The 17,466-nt window shown below is 52.3% G+C and overlaps 1 protein-coding gene across 7 annotated transcripts in view; it reads left to right on the plus strand.

Moving 5' to 3' along the window:
- SHB (SH2 domain containing adaptor protein B) overlaps positions 1-17,466 on the plus strand; it is a 137,996-nt gene that overhangs the window by 61,106 nt on the left and 59,424 nt on the right. For 6 of the 7 annotated variants that reach the window (XM_027105447.1, XM_027105450.1, XM_027105448.1 and 3 more), the window contains exon 3: positions 8,441-8,484. The exons of the other annotated variant lie outside the window; for it this stretch is intronic. In XM_027105447.1, coding sequence (XP_026961248.1) covers positions 8,441-8,484 — 44 coding nt within the window. The remainder of the gene's footprint in view (positions 1-8,440; positions 8,485-17,466) is intronic. 7 annotated transcript variants of the gene reach the window in all.

Raw genomic sequence — 17,466 nt, forward strand, 5'->3', positions numbered from 1 at the left:
ATCTGCTGGGTTGGGGCCCCCCTGGAGGACAGGGACCACAGGGCTTGGAACCCTTGCCCTCAGACTGTCGGCACCCGGTGCTTGAGATATTGGCCCAGAACTTTCCGGTAAAGAATGTCCCCAGGTCAGAATGTGCTGGTTTTGGTGGAGTGTTGTGAAATGATTGGTAAACTCTTCCCCCAAGGTTAGAGCTTTCAGGTCTCGAGTTGAGTCACGAGTCCCCAGTCGGCTCACCCCTCCACACTGGCCAGTGGGCCCCCCTCTCCCTCTCGCTGATCCTGGGCTCAGCTTACTGCCTGTGCCTCTGTAGGTTCACTCCCATCAGCAGGCCTCAGGTCTCCATGCGGGGACTGGCATGTACACTCGTGTCCCTATGAGCCCCAACCACAGAGCGCTCCAGATTGGGCGTCCTTTCAAGTCTGCGCTGTCCTTGTCACCCTCCCTTGGCCCTTGGTGTCACCAGCCTTCCCTCCCCCCCGCCAGCTGGGTGCCCAAGCGTCTGAGCCCTCGTCTCCCTCACATGACCAGCCTTCCTCATGCCTTTCCTCAGCACCAGCATCCCGCCTGCCGAAGCTGGGACACCTCTGGCCTGACCCAGCTGATCTTCCCAGCCAGCAGGCCTGGCACAGTGCCAGGTAGGGGAGAGTCTGCTCCTGTCCGTCTCTTCTTCACTGGGTTCCAACTCGGTGCCTTTGCTCACGCTCTTCCTTCCCTTCCAACCCCAGCTCAGCCTGCCAGCTCAGGGTCGCCTTCCCTCGAAGCCCTTCCATCCCCACCAACCAGCCTCTTTCAAGGTCAGCAGCCAGTCAGGAACCCTGCCCTGCAGAGCTCCCTGTTTCCATTTTACTGGTGAGGAAGCTGGAGTAACTGCCAGGGGCCATGAAGAGGATTTCTGGCATCCTGGGAACTGTGTTCCCAAGGCCAGGCAGGGGCAGGTCAGGTGGTCAGTGGGGTAGGGGAAGGACCCTGGGCTGAGGATGATGGAGACAGGGACAGCAGCTGTAGGGTCAGACTGGATGGATCGATGGGCGCCAGCTCCCACCCTCCTCAGGGACAAAAAGCAGAAACCTGAAGGGGGGCGGGTGTCGCTCCAACAGCAACTTCACAACTCAGCAGAACTGCAAACAGCCTGTGGGCGACAGCGCCCCTCTGCCCACTCCACCCCCACCTTCCTTGGCCTCTTCTAGGGCCTTATTCCCATTCGCTAGCTCAGAGCTGCTTCCTTGGAGTCTGCGAGGGAAAGAGTTAATGCTGGGCCCTGCTTCTCCTGGGGTGGTTGGAGTGTGGGGAGTGTGGTGCCAGAGCAGGTGAGATAGAGGAGAGGCAGCCCCGCCCTTCCAGGTGAAGCTGAGGAGGGGGCTTTGTCCAGCATCTGTTAAGCCCCAGTTGGGCTGGGCGTTTGGAGCACACCTGGGCCTGCCCCCTGGAAGGCCATTCCAGTGGGAGGTGGCACGTGCTGTGGACCTGCATCAGTGGTTGAGGAGGTGTGGGCATAGAAGTGAGTACCTGGGGGCTGTGGGAGAGGGCACAGACTGGTCTGCTTGGGTTGGTGGGGCGTGGGTTAGAACAGACTCCTCCACCTGGTGACCGGGCTGGGAAGGGTGGTGGGAGCAGAGGCGGTGAGGGGCGAGGCCCAGCCTCATGTGCCAGGGAGGCCTGGGAGGAGCTGCAGGACTGTCCCGACAGACCCCAAGGAGGCCCCAGTGTTTTGCTGAGGAGGCCTCAGAATTGTGAAAAGCACCCACCCAGGGCAGTCACCTAGGCTGCTGGCTCGCCCACCTCTGCTCAGTCCTCCTCACCCCACCCCCACTCAGCCTAGGCTTTCATGCAAAGGAACCTTGTTGAACTGAGCCTCAGAGAAAATCCGGCAATGTTTTCATTATTTTGATAATTCACACCCAGAAAGTAGGAGGTAGGGTTTGTTTGTTATTAATACACTCAGCCTGTTTGACCCCTAGACTTGAAACTAATTTTCATCTGGACCAAGATGTGCTGTAAATCCCAAGGATCCCAGTGCTAATGAAAAGCTCCAGGTGGCCCTTTGGGCCCCTGCCCCACGCCCTTCCTCAGTCCTGAACATTCGCAGGAGAAGGGCGGAATCTCCTGGGCTGAGACCGAGGAATCGCCTTTGGTTTCATGAAACCTTCAGGCTTCACAGCTTCCCAGGGATTTGGTGCCAGTCCTGGAGTCCGCAGGAAGTAGTGCTTCATCTGAAATCTGCCGTCAGTTTTTAGCTGCTTTTGACCTGAACTGTGTGTGGTGCTGTTTGAAAAACTTGAACTCGGGTGTTAAAACCTTTCCCCTCTCTGGAAATCATCCTTCCTAGAGTGAGGGTTTTAGAGCTGTGCTAGACTTAGGGACTGTCTGGTCCTCCCTCGTTTTACAGGTGAAGAAACAGAAAGCCTTCGGGGTGGGGTAGGGCTGCCACTGAGTGGTGGATAGATGAGGTCCCAGTCCTGGGTTCCTTCCAGTCCCCAGTGTTTTTTGGTAAGTGATCCAAGTCCTCGTGAAGCCGGTGTCCCCTTGTTTCTGGGGAGTTCCTTACCATAAATGACCCATCTTCCCTCCTTCGTGCATCCCCTCAGCCTTTGCAGTGGCCGGCACCCGTGGGAGGTGTTGCCTCTGTCCAGTCCTGGGGGAGAATGAAACTTCTCGCCCCCCACCCCTGCCTTCCTCTGCTGGAGCCCCATCTAAGTCAGTCCTTCACTCCGCCTCTGGGGCCCCGTCTGCAGGCAGTGATGTCTCTTCCTTCTCTGGGACTCAAGAGCCTACAAGGAAAACATCTTTGTTTCAGGAAATCTGTGGGTCTTTGGAATATTTCTAATTAATATTGTCAGATTAGTTGGCCTTTCTCTCATTTTCTTCCAGGACCTTGGCTATCAGTTATACACATGGAGTGATTGTCATAAAAGTTTATATTTTCTTTTCCTTTTACTGATTATAAAGTGGTTTTTTAGACATTATCTCATTTCATCTTCAGAATGACCCTGGAGGCAGCCCAGTTATTCTCGTTGTTGAGACAGAGAAACTGCAAACTAGGGAGCAGAGGCAGCCCGCACAGAGTCACCCAGCAGCAGGGCCAGCACGTGCGCTCAAGTCTCAGGGTGCCAGGTCCCATGTTCACCTGCTGTGTCACATCAGGCCCTGTCCCTGCCCCTTTCCTTCATTGACTGGAGCCTGTGCTCTGAGCTACATCCTACGGGACAGGTCATGGGAGTTAAAGACAGTCACAGCCACTCCTGCCCTTCAGAGCTCACCTCTTATCTACAGAGGCCTCAGCGGGGAAGTGTAGGTGACCTGCTGTGTGCGCAAGTCAGCATTCAGACTCGTTGACGGACGCTGGGGGAGAGAGCTCTGCGTGCTGGCGAGCGCGTGGCCTCCAGGGGCACCAACCTGGGTTCCCTCCGGAGCCAGCCGGCCCTCCTTCCCGCTCTCACGTCAGGGGCTGCCTGTCAGCCCCATGTCCCCCGGCCACACCTGGTCTCATCCTGCAGTGAGGCGGGACTGCAGAGGACCCAGCTCTCCTGGATGAGGCTTCCAGGTCAAACCGTCCAAAGGGCTGGGCCTACGGGAGCCACCCAAAGCTAAAGGACAGGGCTGCTCAGGGCCTCCCCATCCACAGAGAGCCCGTGTGTTTTCACACACAGGGTGAGGGCACAGTCGTGTCTGGAAAGAGCCCTGGGTTTGACGCTAGACGCGGAGCTATAATTATCATCTTTAATTACACGACAGTGCCTCTGCCAGGGAGACGTGCTGGCCGATTATCTCCTCTCCTGACAAGGGTGGTTCCATCTCCCTTTATAAGTACTGACATAAACAGCACACATGCACTTGAGATTTCAAAATTATGAAAGGCCCATTCAGAGTCGCCTACCAAGGACCCCTGGCTTCTTTTCCCAGAGAAAGGGGCCAGCCAGGTGGAAGCCATACAAGTGCTTTCTTGCCGGCTGCTGAAAAAAATGCCCGCTTACCTCTGCGTGGCCTTGATCTTCAACACTAGAAGAAAAGAACACACCTTTTTCCCGATGCTTAAAAAAAGAAGAATAGTAGAAAACCACGTAACAGTAGCCGTTGTGTTTGTGTTGATGTCCTGAACACATCCATGCTCCTCGATTCTCACACCACCCTGGGGAGGTAGACAGGGCACATGGTGTTATCCCCGTTATGTAGCTGGGGAGATGAAGGCTCAGAGAGGTTAAGGCACTTTCCTGAAATCACACAAGAAACCAGGACTGGAGCCCAATACCTGACCATAAGCCGGGCTTCCACACACACGGGGCAGTTTCTATGGTTCATTTTGGGAGCTCCCTCAACCCCTGATGCTCTGGGGCTCCGTGTTGCAGGTAAAGCCATTCTGGCCCAGGGTATCTTGCACATTATAGGGCTCTGATGAGGGGAGCCCCCAGAGACTTTGGAGGGCAAATCATGCTAGAGTCCCCAGGTGGACAGATTAGCCCCGTGTTGCAGACGGAATCCTGCCTGGCCTCAGAGCAGGTCCACCAGGGCAGGAGCACTCAGTGCAGGAGACATGGAGGCTCCGTGGAACACCCGCCCAACTCTCTGCCCCCGGCCCTGTTCTCTGGGCAGCCAAGAGGCCCCTCACCCCAGCCCGTCTGTAAAACATGAGGAATGTCAGTCCAGCACCCTGCCCACCACCCTGGGTCAGGGTGAGGGGCAAGCTGCCCTGAAGATGTGAGTTCAGGGCCTTCCAACGTCAGTTTGTGTCATAGTCACATGGGGAGGTGGGTGTACTGTGTTGCAAATGCAGATTCCTAGGCCGCACTCCTTATAGGCTCACTGGGGCCCAGGAATCTGAATTTTAATAGCTGGCTCCATGACTCTGGGACAGATGGTCCCACGGTTTGAGAGGCCCTGCTTTAGCCTGGGGTCTCCTTCAATGCCTGGCCCTCTGGTCTGGTCTGCCAGCATCGCACTCCCTGACTTCTTGCCTCACTCTCTTTCTACCTCCACTGCAGGGGCGTGGACATCCATTCTGGTGTCTCCTTGACATCCCTCTCTGCAAATCCTGAGCACCGGGGTCTGCAGAGAGGAGCAGAAACCCCTGCTCTGGGAGTGGGCAGTGTCGGGGGCCCAGTCTTGCAAGCTTATCTTGTTAGCTTCACAGCTGTGATCTTATAGTGAGAATCTTGTAAATCTTTGAGTGGCCAGATAGAATAAGGCCAGGGTGGAGGGTGTGTTATGGTTTGGGGGAGGAATCGTGAACTGAAGGACTCTGGAGCTCATCCCAGCACCGCTGGCTCCTGGTTTGAGTGTGGGCAAGGCGCTGCCCCTCGGGGCCTCATTTTCCCCATCTCTAAAGTCAAGGCTTCGACCTGATCCTGAGGTGACTTAAGTGCTGATCTCCTCTGGTGGTGGCAGTAGCAGCAATAAGACACACTAGAAGCTCACAGATCCCACTGGGCCTAAGGACATGATCCCCACACACACAGAAGCCCTCCCGGGCACTGCCTGCTGGGCTGCAGCCGTTGTTTGCTTGTCACCAGTCATGATCAGACCTTCGCACGCCCTGTTTCACTCGGTGTCGGCAGCTTCCACTCAGCACCCTGGAAACCTGTTTGTGAGCCGAAGCCACACTAGAGACCCTGGGGGATGTCTTTCCAGAGAAGCCTGCTTCCAAATGGAGAAAATTTCACCATGCCCACTTAAAAAAATTTTTTTTAAATATATATTTTAAAGGGCTGTCATTTTTGCATGTGCGTCATCCCAGTAAAGAGGAAGAGCATTGGAGCCCCTGGGTACCCTGTGTCCCTGCAGCACATGCCATTCCCCTCTGAAGAGGGCAGCTCTCAGAGAGGGGAGGGAAGTGTCGAGGACCACGTGAGGGGCCACGAGCCAACCTCCCCTCTCACCCCTCCCAGATCCCTCCTTCTCGCTCTCACCAGATGATTTCCCCAGACGCGGCCTGACAGTGTTACTCCCCTGCCCGTAGACCTTCACTGAGCCCCACAGACCCAGGTGCAGACTTTCCAGGCCTTCCTCAAGCCACGCCTCCCTCTGCGCCCCACTCAGGGACCCCGGGCTCCAGGCAACACCTGCAACACCTCCCTCCTCTCCTGTGTCAGTTCTCACCATAACCACCTTCTCCCAGGAGCCTTCCCCAAGCTCCTTGCTCCCACAGGACTCACATAATGCTTCTCATTCCTCTTTTCCTGTTCCTGTTTCTGAGTTCTGAGTGAGCCTCTCTCTCCTCCAGCAGCCTGGACAGGGCCTGAGTCATTCCCCAGAGTCTAGCATGGTGCCCGGCGCTTGGGAAGAGCTTGTTGAAACGGGATGAAAACAGGCCTTTCCTCCACATGCGTCTGAGCCTTGCCTTTGAAGTTGGTTTAATGGCTGCAAACGTAATAATCAGTTGGGATGTTGGATCTCCTGTTTGTCCCTGAAAAATGAGCACTCACACACAAATAATGATTTTGAGGCTGTCAGAGCACATGCTCTCCTGAATGTGAAAACAGGCAATGCAGAGACAGTTGGCCTCACCCTGGTGGGAGATGTCGCGGGTCTCTGGAGTGTCTGTGGTTCGGGGAAGTTTACAGTTTATGGAGCTGTTTGTGGTCGGGGAGTCCAGGCCAGCGGGGTAACAGTCTGGTCTGACCCCGGCCCTAGTGATTCGCCCCTGCCAGTGAGCTGCCGGCTGCTGGTCACTGGTGCCTTGGAATCGTATCTCTGAGATCTCAGAGCAACAGGAACAGGGAGGTAAGCGGGGTGTCACTTTACAAGGGAAAGAAGCTCTGCCCCCGCAAGATGCAGCAAGTGCCCGTCACACGGCTTGCCTGCCTCCCAGCTCTATCAGCTTTGTTATACCCCGTGGGAACCAGGAGCCAGGAGGAAACATGGCTCCCGTAGTCCCCACCCCCATTTCAGGGCCCTCTGTCCTTCAGTGGGGTCCTGCCCGACCTCAGGTGTCCACAGCCCTGTTTTCCATTCTCCCACTTGCCCTTGTCACACAGTGAGAAGCTCCTGTCCACCCTAGACACCCTGACCATCAGCCTTGGGCTAGAGGAGCAGGGGCTCAGTGTCCATCTCTTTCCTGTGTGGAAGGCACAGGACTCCAGGCAGGCATGGGCCGAGGCGCGGTGGGCCTTAGGGAGGCGAGAGGAGGGTGGTGTCAGGTCAGCCACAAAGAGATGGCTGGGGTGGGGGCAGGCTGGCAGGACTTCAGGAGCATTTTGTCCATTCACCGGTCATTTTGCAGCCCTGTGCCATGACACTGACATAAGTGAGACCCTGGGAGGCAGCTGTGGATCCAGGTGAGGCAGCAAAGTGTCTTGGACTTCACTTTGTGGGGTGGCGGTCCACACCAAGATGGCACAATCACTTGGGTTCCAAGGGAAAATGAAGCAGGAAAGACTTCCCAAGAGCTGAAGCTTGACCCAAGTCTTGACAGACGAGCAAGCTGGGAGGAGGGGACCCACCAGCGGTTTCACGGGTGCTTAGCTGGGTCCTGAGGAAGCTCAGAAGTGGGTGTTCTGTTGGGGAGGGGGAGAGACGGCCAGTGCCATGCCCAGAGTGAAGAGAGCAGCCCCAAGTGGCCGGTGTGGCTGCAGTTTCAAGGCTTGTGGCGGGCACGTGAGGAGTTGTGCAACTGCGGGGTGTTTGATGGCCAGTTGACAGAGGGTTTTCCGAGCCCCTGGAAGGGTTGGGGCTTTACCCTAGGGACCGCTGGGAGTTACTGAACTGTAACCCGCCCCTCACCCCCTTCCCCTGAATCAAATCAAGCTTGCTGAGACCCCCCTGCTGGTACCAGGTGGGCACTGGGCCATTTGGGGTGCACACATTGATCCCATCGAGCCTCTACTCTAAAACCGAGGTTGAATTGGAAAGTTAGTCTAGGATAAGGAGTTGGGTTGAGTCAAGTGGAAGTTAAAGCCAGTACTGGAAAAAAATGTCTTGAGGCCTTGAGTGCTTAACTAACATATGAATAGGATAGATCTTCTGTGCTAGAGTGGGCAGCAGAGGGGCAAAATGCCTCCCGAGGGCGGTCAGGAGTAGCGCTTGAAGGAGGTGAGCTCTAAGCCTTGTCTGGAAGGGCTTGGGGAGCTGAAAGGAGAGGTCATTGCTGGTGGGGAGCATGATATGGGGAGCAGGCGGTGACCTTGGCCCAGGGCCTGGCGCAGAGTGGACGTGCTGACTTTGTGATTCTGAATGTATCCAGCATTCAGGGGATGGGGAGCCAGCCTGGTGTTGTAGAAATGAGCGTTTTAGACTCTCGCCTAAGTATTAGCTGGCCTACCAAATATTTTTAAAGAACTGCTGCACTATTTAAGTCCTTAAAGCAGGCTTCTGCCATCTGGTTACCTATGCATGTAATCACAGCTCCTGCACACACCCAGGCCATGGGCTTGGGTTAGGGACCCTCCGTCCAGGGTTGGCTAGGCTGCAGGTCTTTTCTTCTGACGTGCTGCTTCTCCCTCCTGAGCAGGCTTCGCCTGGGAGGCCCAGCTGAGCTCGAAGGCTGTCATGCAGGTGAGAACCTGGGGAGCTCTTCTGGGGCGTGAGGGCAGAGGTGGGCTTCAGATCCTCCTGAAAATTGAGACACACAATCAAGCCTGTGGACAGGTGGCCCATTCTGTGTCTTCTCCCACCTACAGACCATGGCTGGCTGCGGGTGCACAGAATGGCTGCAGTCACTCCAGCTCAGGGATTTTTCAAAACAGCCATTTCAGGTTGTCCACCACATAGAAAAATCTCCATAAAGCACCCCAGCACATCTCATTTTAAACAGCAGGAGCTTCCTGGTGAACCCTGTAAGAGGAATTAGTTGCAAATTAAACCCCCAGGAAACAGAATGATTTGACCTATTGTAGAGAATTGTTGGACGTGAACCAATTGGATGTTGAAAGACATCTGCCTAAGCTGATTTGGCTCTTAGAGTAATTGCTCCTGAGCCGTTCCTTCTGGCAAATGTGAGGGAGTGCAGTTAAGGGTCCTACAGCAGTGACCTTCTCTACAGAGCAGATGAGAACATTTTGAGCACCCCTCTTCTCTCTGTTCCCACTTCCCTGCCGCCTACAGTGTCACTCCCACTATTAATGTCCTCAGCATGGTCAGTGAGGGAAGCAGGTCAGGAGGAGGGAGGCTTTCTCCGAGTGAGGATGAATGAGGTTTTTATGGAACTTGGGTGACAGAAGCCTCCTCAGCAGGACCCCTGTTCTCCCTCAGGCTTGGAACACACCATGACCAGTGCCTGCGGGGGAGCATTTTTACAGACTGGCAACCAGTGGTCAGCCCACTGAGTTGGCAGGAAGACTCAGAACAGCAGAGCCTTCTCCGAGTCAGTGGTGGGTGTACCGGGCCCAGAGGCCAACAGGTTTAAACACCAGAGGAGAGCTTGCCCTGAAGACAGGTTGAGAAATGCCTCCGGGGGACGGACGTCCCTGGCGAGGAATGGCCTCTTTGTCTCGCCAGGATGGAGTAGGGAGCCCTGGCGGTCATTTGGCCAGTGGCCGGTGCCTCCTTCCAGGGAGACGTGAGTGAAATCTGAAGTGCGTGTGTGTCTGCGTGGCGGCAGCTGTAACGTGACAGCTGCCACCCCCACCCTCCACCCCCCGACTCCTTCCCCTCTCAGTGCCTCAACCCCCGTTTCCGAGCCAGCAAGGAAGCTTGTCTGGCAGCACCAACTCAGCTGTCATACCACATCAGTTTTTGTAGGTTCCCAGCTAGTGGAAAAGTGCCAAACGCGAGCAGATGATACACTTAATGAAATGCTCAGGAAGAAAACTTTGGTTCCAGTTACTGGGGGCTTTCTATATAGCATAAAAGCACTCTTTTCCCCCACAGTGTTTCCAAATTGTTCGGTGGTAGGTACCATGCAAAAAAAAAATGTCATGTTTCTAAACCCTGGAATCAGATCATGTCTTTTCAGAACCTTGTCACACATTGCAGGGTTCTTCCTTTTGGGGATAAATATGGAAAATATTGATAGTGAGGTAGAAGTTGATTCTGTTTGTTCAGCATCAGTGAAAGACCTAGTACATGACTGAAATTACAAAAGAAAAATGAAATGGGACGTCTTCTCCTTGTGAACATAAACTGATGGAATGGCGAGTCATTTATACCAGATGTCAGCTAGAAATAAGGCTGTGTGTCTATCTGTGCACGTGTATGTATATGCTGCTCTAATCTGTAACGTCTGCACAGGGTTTTATGGTTTACAAGGCTGTTTTTACATCCTTTGTCTGGTTTTATTTTATAACAGCCTCATGAAGTTGGTATTAGTATTCTCCCCACTCCACAGCAGAGGATGCTGAGGCTCTCCTGGGGCAAGTTGACCCCCAAAGGGTGTGAGCTGGTAAATGGCAGAGCCAGGTCTTGAACCTAAGACTACCGAGTCTGGTTCCGAAATGTACACACCAGTCAGTCTATTAGAGCTGCCAACACGTTTGGTACCTGGGATTAAAGCACTACATTACTGGGGGAAGTGAGAGGCTAATCATTTGAATTATATTTGCACTTATTCCAAGACAGTCAAGGTTTGAAACATGCTGGAGTGCGGGGTGGGCGGGGGACAGAAGACAATACTGTTTTCACGCACAGCACTCTTCCCTTGTTACTTATTGGGTCAAGTGACATCATTTGGCCATTGAGGAGTTGGAGGCCCAGAGAGGTTGGAAGACTCTCCAGGGCACCCAGCTTGGAAGTGGCTTGGATCTGAGAGTCAAATCCAGATCCCATGGACACTTTCTGTGCTACTGGGTTGCTACAACCATATATAAATGTAAAATGTGGAAAGGAAGGAACAGTATGAAAAGGGGTGATATAGTAAATAAATGAACAACTGAGATCAATCGTCAACCTAACGTTTAGTCACTTTACAAACGTGGAAGGTGCAAGGAGCCCAGGGTCTGCTGGCCGTGAGCTCAGCCAGGCTCCTGACCCACAGCCCGAGCTCTGCCCATTGCGTGCCAGGTCTTGGCTTGTCTGAATTTTCTGCAGCTCTTTGAACCAACAGATAGGAATGCTCTTGAGTTGATCTGTGTCCTCTATTGCCAGCTTCATAGTTGGAAGAGAACTTTAAATTCCCGACTGCGGCAACCCCTCCCTACCAAGTGAGACTGCAGTCTCAGGCTCATTTCAGAAATTCCGTATTTCTCAACGGTGAGTCCATGTTAGTCCTCCAGTTATTTTTAGGTGGGAACTTTATATTTTCTCTTTCATACCAGTTTGGCTTCCCTGCTTAGCAGGGGTTATATTTTCTGTCTAGCAGTAATATTGGAGCCGCCTTATTTTTAGCTTGGTTCGTTTTTCTTCCTGTGATTTCTTTTTTCTTCAAATTTAATACACACTCAAATAGGCTTTCTTTCCCTCCCTGCCCCCCCGCCCCAGTTCTCATTCACTGCGTCCTAAGACTTAATCCAAAGGCAGGTTCTAAACCTCATTTTGTTCCAGGGAAAAGGAAGAGGAAGAGGCTTCAGCAGGCCTTGAGTATCTCTTGTCACATGGGCTGCTACTTGTCATTTTATTAAAGTCTCTTCACCGATCACTCACCCTGTGTGCCCCTAATAAGAAATGCTTTTGATCCCTGCACTCCACCCCCATCCCACCTCTGCAGAGAAAAACCTACTGACCAGGGTAACGTGAGGGACTCTGAGGGGCTAGACTGCTAGAGGGCCTAGCGTGTGAGCATGTGACTGTGCATGTGTATGTACATACATGTGTATGTTCACACACGTGTATGCATGTATGTTTGTACGTGCAGGTACACACACACACATACTCCGGTGCTCCCCAGACCCTATTTCCATCTCTGGCACCCGTAGCATTTGATTCTGGCTCACGGGCACCCCACAGGTAACACTTGAAATAGGACCCACGGTTGATGTAATATGTTGTCATCATTTAGTTCATTTATGCCACCCTGCACGTGGTGGCAAGGCAGCAATGAGAATGCAGTCTAAAACTTGAGGAAACAGACCCCCAGGTACCTGACTAGCCCAGCCCCCAGCACAGGATAAGGTGAGGTGGGGCAGACCCGGAGCCCTGCTCACCCCTTGGCCTCCTCAGAAGCCTTTGATGGCTCCCTATTGCCTCTCCACTAGAGTGTGATCCTTTTAGCCTGGTGGTACTTAAGCAGGTGACACACATAATCACGTAGCCCCAGAGAAGACTGTATTTTAGGCTGCGAGCTTCTCTAGGGCAAGGACCAGGCTTGACTGACCAGCATTTCCCCATAAACCAGCAACACGGGAGCTCCGTAGGGAAGAGCAAGTGAAAGAACGAACTAGTGAAGCAGGTTGCCACGTCCAGACCTCCTCCCTCACCCATTTGCCGTACGGATTTCCAGGGTCAGGATCTCACTCCATTTCCCGAAGCACCTTCCTTGTGTTGGAGCCAGAATCCTGTCTCACTCCTATGGATAAGAACTTGTCAAGCTGCTTGTAATCCCTTCTGATGCCCTCGGCAAGGAGTCACCTTTCAGGAGGCAGCCTCTTTTGCAACTGGGCCTGAAGGTCTAGACCTGCTTCCCTGAGCACCCACCCCCCAAAAAGGGCAGCCTGTTTGCTATCACACATCTCAAGTTGATTTTGGTTCATAGCTTGCTGATCAGTGTTGGTTGATGGGAATTACCTCGACTTGTCAGTTAGAGGAAAGGATAACAAGCCCCTGGGAGGGTGGGGTCCTTTGCAGTGAAACCATGGGTCCCAAATGCTTTCAGGGATCAGGCCTGTCCTCGTAGCTGTGTTTTGGGGAAGCTTTAGTTGTTTGTGCTGCCGAGACTTGTAACTACAGTTCTTCAACGTGTCTCTAAGCATGGAGTGCCTCCACGGATGACCAGGGACATGTTTGGTGGCTGTGTTATAATTAATATGTACATCTTAGAGTTAAAAACCAAAACATGGTCTCCTCGAAACTCTATTTCCTAAACTTCAAATGTGTAAACATGATATGAAACGGTAATTGTTTAAAAACAGTCACAAAAGCAGAAGCTGTTGATCGGAAGCCTGTTCCACAGGAATGTTAAGTAGAAGATGAGGGAATTCCACAGCCATGGTGCTTCCTGAAAGCAGCAGGGAGCAAGAAGGACAGTGTGCAGGGGCTCTGATGAAGGCAGATGTGGCCAATCCCAGCTCTGCCCCACGACCTCACTCACCTACTCTTCCTGTTGCAGCCTCAGTTTCCCCATCTGTCCTGCAGTTAATATAAAGCTGTTGGCACCATGCCTCGTTCAAAGTAGACCCTCAACAAGTGCTGTCACGAACAATAATAATAATAAAGAGGATAGTTTCATGTGCCACGTCTGCACGTGAAACTTCCTTTAAAAATATTTTTTTAATTATTCCATTAAAAAACCATGTGCTCTGGGTAAGAAAACATACAGGCATATAGGAAATTAAAAAATGAACTCTCTCTTCCAGAAACAAGAATCGTCATTAACAATTTGTTTTATATTCCTTTAGCCCTTTTCCCATTATCTTACAAAAATACACATCTCTACATACTACCAGCATTTTTTTTCCTACATAAATGCTATCCTACTAGACATCGTTCTGCATCACAGATCTTGTCCAAGGTCATTAGTCCTTGTGAGTGGTTCTATAATGTGACTGTAACACAGTGTATTCAGTCATTCCCCTATTCATAGACTTTTAACTTGTTTCAAATTTTTCATTCTTACATTCTGCAGCAAACATCTGTGTATATTTATTTCTGCTTGTGGGTCTGGGTATTTCTGTAGAATTGATTTCCAGAAGTGGAACTTCAGGCCTTAGGGTATTTAATTTTTGTTAGATTCACCAATTTGATCCCTGAAAAGGCCATTTCCAGTTTATACTCCCTCCCCCAGTCGGTGAGTTTGGCTCCCTTCCTAAGGTAGACAAATGTTTTAAAAATATTTTTTCCTGTGCTAAATTCTGAATTTGCAAAAGACTGCTTACGTTAGGACTCGCAGGGGATGTGTCAAGATGGATTGGACTTGAACTCGGCCCTCAGAAGCTGGAGTGGGGGTGGGAGCTGAGTGTGTAGGTGGCTAGAACCATGGTAGAGTCTCAGGGTCCCTGGGCTGAGGCACCCTCACCACTAACATTGAGGGTGTGCAGGGGTGGTAAGTACCATCCTAGCTTCTTGAAGGGAGGTGTTAGTGACAGTGTCAGATTCATCTTTGAGCCACTGTACCACCTCTTAACACACTGGGGGTTCGATACATGGGGTCCCAACCCAAACAGAAACTCGGACTGGGGGTTCTGGGGCTCCTAGAGGGTAGCTGGTTGGGAAAGGCCACCAGTGGTGAGGAGGCCATCTCCACTCAGCATCTCATGGCGCCTCTGCTCTCATGTTCCAGGCATTGATGGTACCTTTCACACAGTATGGAGTCTCTTCAGGACACCTTTTTAGGGCCCCAAGAGGGGCTGTTCTTGTGCTTCCCAGCATAAAAACATTCATTATCCAGATGTTTCCTTCCAAAAATTCTTGAGATGGTCGTATGGATGGTGTCATCTGTGATAGCTGTTGACAGGAAAGAGCCGCTTGAAAGCAGTTCCGAACAGTGGTAGCTTTCGGGTTCCTAATTCTTGTGTATAGCACCTCACACTCACCTTCCCTTTCCCCACCCTTCTTTCAGACAAAACAAAAACACTCCATCGGGTTTTTTGTGCTGCGACACCAAGAAATACAAGATGTAATAGTACAGTCGGAAAGACCGTAGAGTAGGAATCGTGTGGATTTCTCACTCTGACTTCGGCAAGTCCCTTTGATTCTGGGTTTCCTGTTTGCCCTATTAAATGGGGTTGTTGGCTCTGACCATTAGGATCTGTCTATAACCAGATGGTTATAAAAACCAAATCACACAAACTTTGTGGGCCAGAAAGTTCTATCTGGAATGAGGGAGTCTTGCTTTGGTCTTTCTTGTTAAGTTTGGATTGGCTCTTGGCAGGTGGTCACTCCTGGGCCAAGTAGGGATCCCCACTGAGATCCCCACTCTTGCAGTGGCTTTGCTACCGTGAGGTCTCCTGAGGGTGGAATTGCAGGTTCCTCTAAGAGAGCTGAGGCTTGGCTGCATCCCTAGTTCTTCAGGGTCAGGAAAAGTGGCAGGTCCCCTCTGCATTGTGATAAAGAGGTTTTCTTATAGACCTGGCTTCTGTGTTGATAACACAGTCTTTTCAGGAACTGTTTGAGAAGGGGAGCAGACAAGCAGCCCATCCTAAGACCATGCATGGTAAGCATGTGAGGAAGGATTCTTCACGGAGGCATAAGTTAGGGTTCTCCAGAGAAACAGAACCAATAAGAGAGATTAATTATAAGAAACTGGCTCGTGTGATTATGGAGGCTGGCAAGTCCCAAGATGAGTCAGAAAGACCCAGTAGAGCCAATGGTGTAGTTCCAGTCCAAGTTTGAAGGCCTGAGAACGAGGAGATGCGCTGGTGTAATTCTAGTCCAAAAGCCAACAGGGTCGAGACCCAGACAGAGCCAGTGTCTCAGTTTGAGTCTGAAGGCAGAAAAAAAGTTGATGTCCCAGTACAAATGCTGTCAGGCAGGAAGAATTCTCTTTATTGGAGGAGGGCCAACCTTTGTGTTCTATTTGGTCCTTCAACTGATTAGACAAGGCCCACCACATTAGGGAGAGCCATCTGCTTTACTCAGTCTGTGGATTTAAATGTTAATCTCATTCAGAAACACCGTCACAGAAATATCCAGAATAATGTTTGACCAAGTATCTGGGCAACCCTGTGGCCCATTCAAGTTGACCCACAAAATTAATCACAGGCAGGAAAACACAACTTTGTGTTGGAATAGAGCTTCTCCTCGTAGAGGGTTCTCATTGCATATTGGGGTTGAATTGTGGAGGAGTTTGCTGGAAGGTGGTTAGGATGCCAAGGTCAGGGACCCTGCGCACTGTAGGATGGGTGCCCTTGTGTATGTCCCCTCCTCCTTCGTGTGCTGGAGCTACAACACTGGAACAAGGAGCCTGTGTGAACATCCACTCTTTGTAGAATCAGACTGAGGTCTCTGGAGCCAGAAAGGCCTCCGAGACCATCTGCTTCACCCCCTCCCGCCTCACCTGGAAGGAATCTTAGCCCTAGCGGATCAGGCAGCTGACCAGGGTCACACAGTCAGTGAGCGGAGGGCCAGGCTGGTCCCAGGCCGGCAGCCTCGTCATCACCATCCAGCAGGCTGAGGTTGTCTACAAGTCCTCAAGGAGATTAGTTCCTCTCTTGAAGCAGTTCCAAAGCAAGGAAGCCTGGGGCAGAGAGCTTGCCAGATCTCAGCAAGTCGCTTCCGCCCGGACAGCTGTGCTGGGCATGCGGCACAACGCCAGCAGCACCCCTCAGCATGAGGCAGTGACCCTGCAACCAGCCCCAGGGCTGCCGCCTCCACCAGATGGGTATGGGTGGGGTTTGACCAGTTTGACTGCAAACCTGTCACATGGCAAGGGGGGCTGTTAGGTACAGATGGAGGGAAGGGTCATGCCTGGAAGGAGTCCCTGGCTCTGCCCTGGGAGGCTGGCACCCTGCACCCAATGCCAGTTTGTAATCACTTGCTTAGAGCCAGCCAGCCTGGGACCAGCAGCATGCATTGGCCACCCCTCTAAAGATCTAGAATGTGCTTAAATACCTCTTTGATGGGCAGCTCTCTTCCTCCTGATACCATCCTTTGCTTTCCTCCCAGACTGCCTAACGATTCCTATAGGTACCTACGTGTGGTCCTGGTCAGATAAAGCCCAAGATGACCTGAGTTGCCTTGACTAATGAGCAAACTGATGACCAGAGGGAGGAAGTAACCTGCCTGGCGTCACTCAGCACGGTGAAGCTAGGACCAAGTTAGGCGACCAAGTCGGCTCTTCCAGTGCTTGCATTCCCTGCTGACCTGAACATGTTCATGTTATTTTGGACCTGGTGAACCGGAAGGAGCACCAACTAGTGTTGGAAAGGCGGTATAGACAGCTGCCTGTTTAAGAGCATGGGCTTTGGAGTCAGGCTGCCTCCATCCCTGGCTTGCTGTGTGACTGTCTTTAAAGTGGTAATGCCAGCAGCACCCCCTTATAGAAGTGTTGTGAGAATTAAGTGAGAACTTGGAGGCACTGCGCTTGGCACAGACCTTGGTACACCGTAGGCACTCAGCACTCTTCAAGTGTATTATTGAGAGGTGAGTCTCCTAGACCTTGGCCGAACCGCTCTGAGCTGCAGATTTCATACCAGGCAGGTGAGGAGGGGGCTTGGGTGTGGTCTTGGATCCTCCAAGGCTTTGCTCTGGGAGGTTCCGTGAGAAAGGGCTGGCGATGCTGCTCAGTGAGGGGTGTAGCCAAGGTGGTCTGGCATGAAAGCCTGTCCCCCGTGGCTTTATCACATTAGAGTGCGGCCCAAGGCCTCTCTGGAAGCTGAGACCTCACCGTGCCTAGCAGACTGGAAGATCGCACCAGAGGGGTGGCTAGCCCTCTCTGTAAGTACAGTCTGTCAATACTTGGAAGACACGAGGCTGGACCGTCTCTGGCTCTGTTTGCCAAGGCCCCTGGCA

The sequence above is a fragment of the Aethalodelphis obliquidens genome, unplaced genomic scaffold (genome assembly GCF_003676395.1).
Source record: "Aethalodelphis obliquidens isolate GAN/ISIS:26980383/991018 unplaced genomic scaffold, ASM367639v1 scaffold7, whole genome shotgun sequence".
Lineage (NCBI taxonomy): Eukaryota > Metazoa > Chordata > Mammalia > Artiodactyla > Delphinidae > Aethalodelphis > Aethalodelphis obliquidens.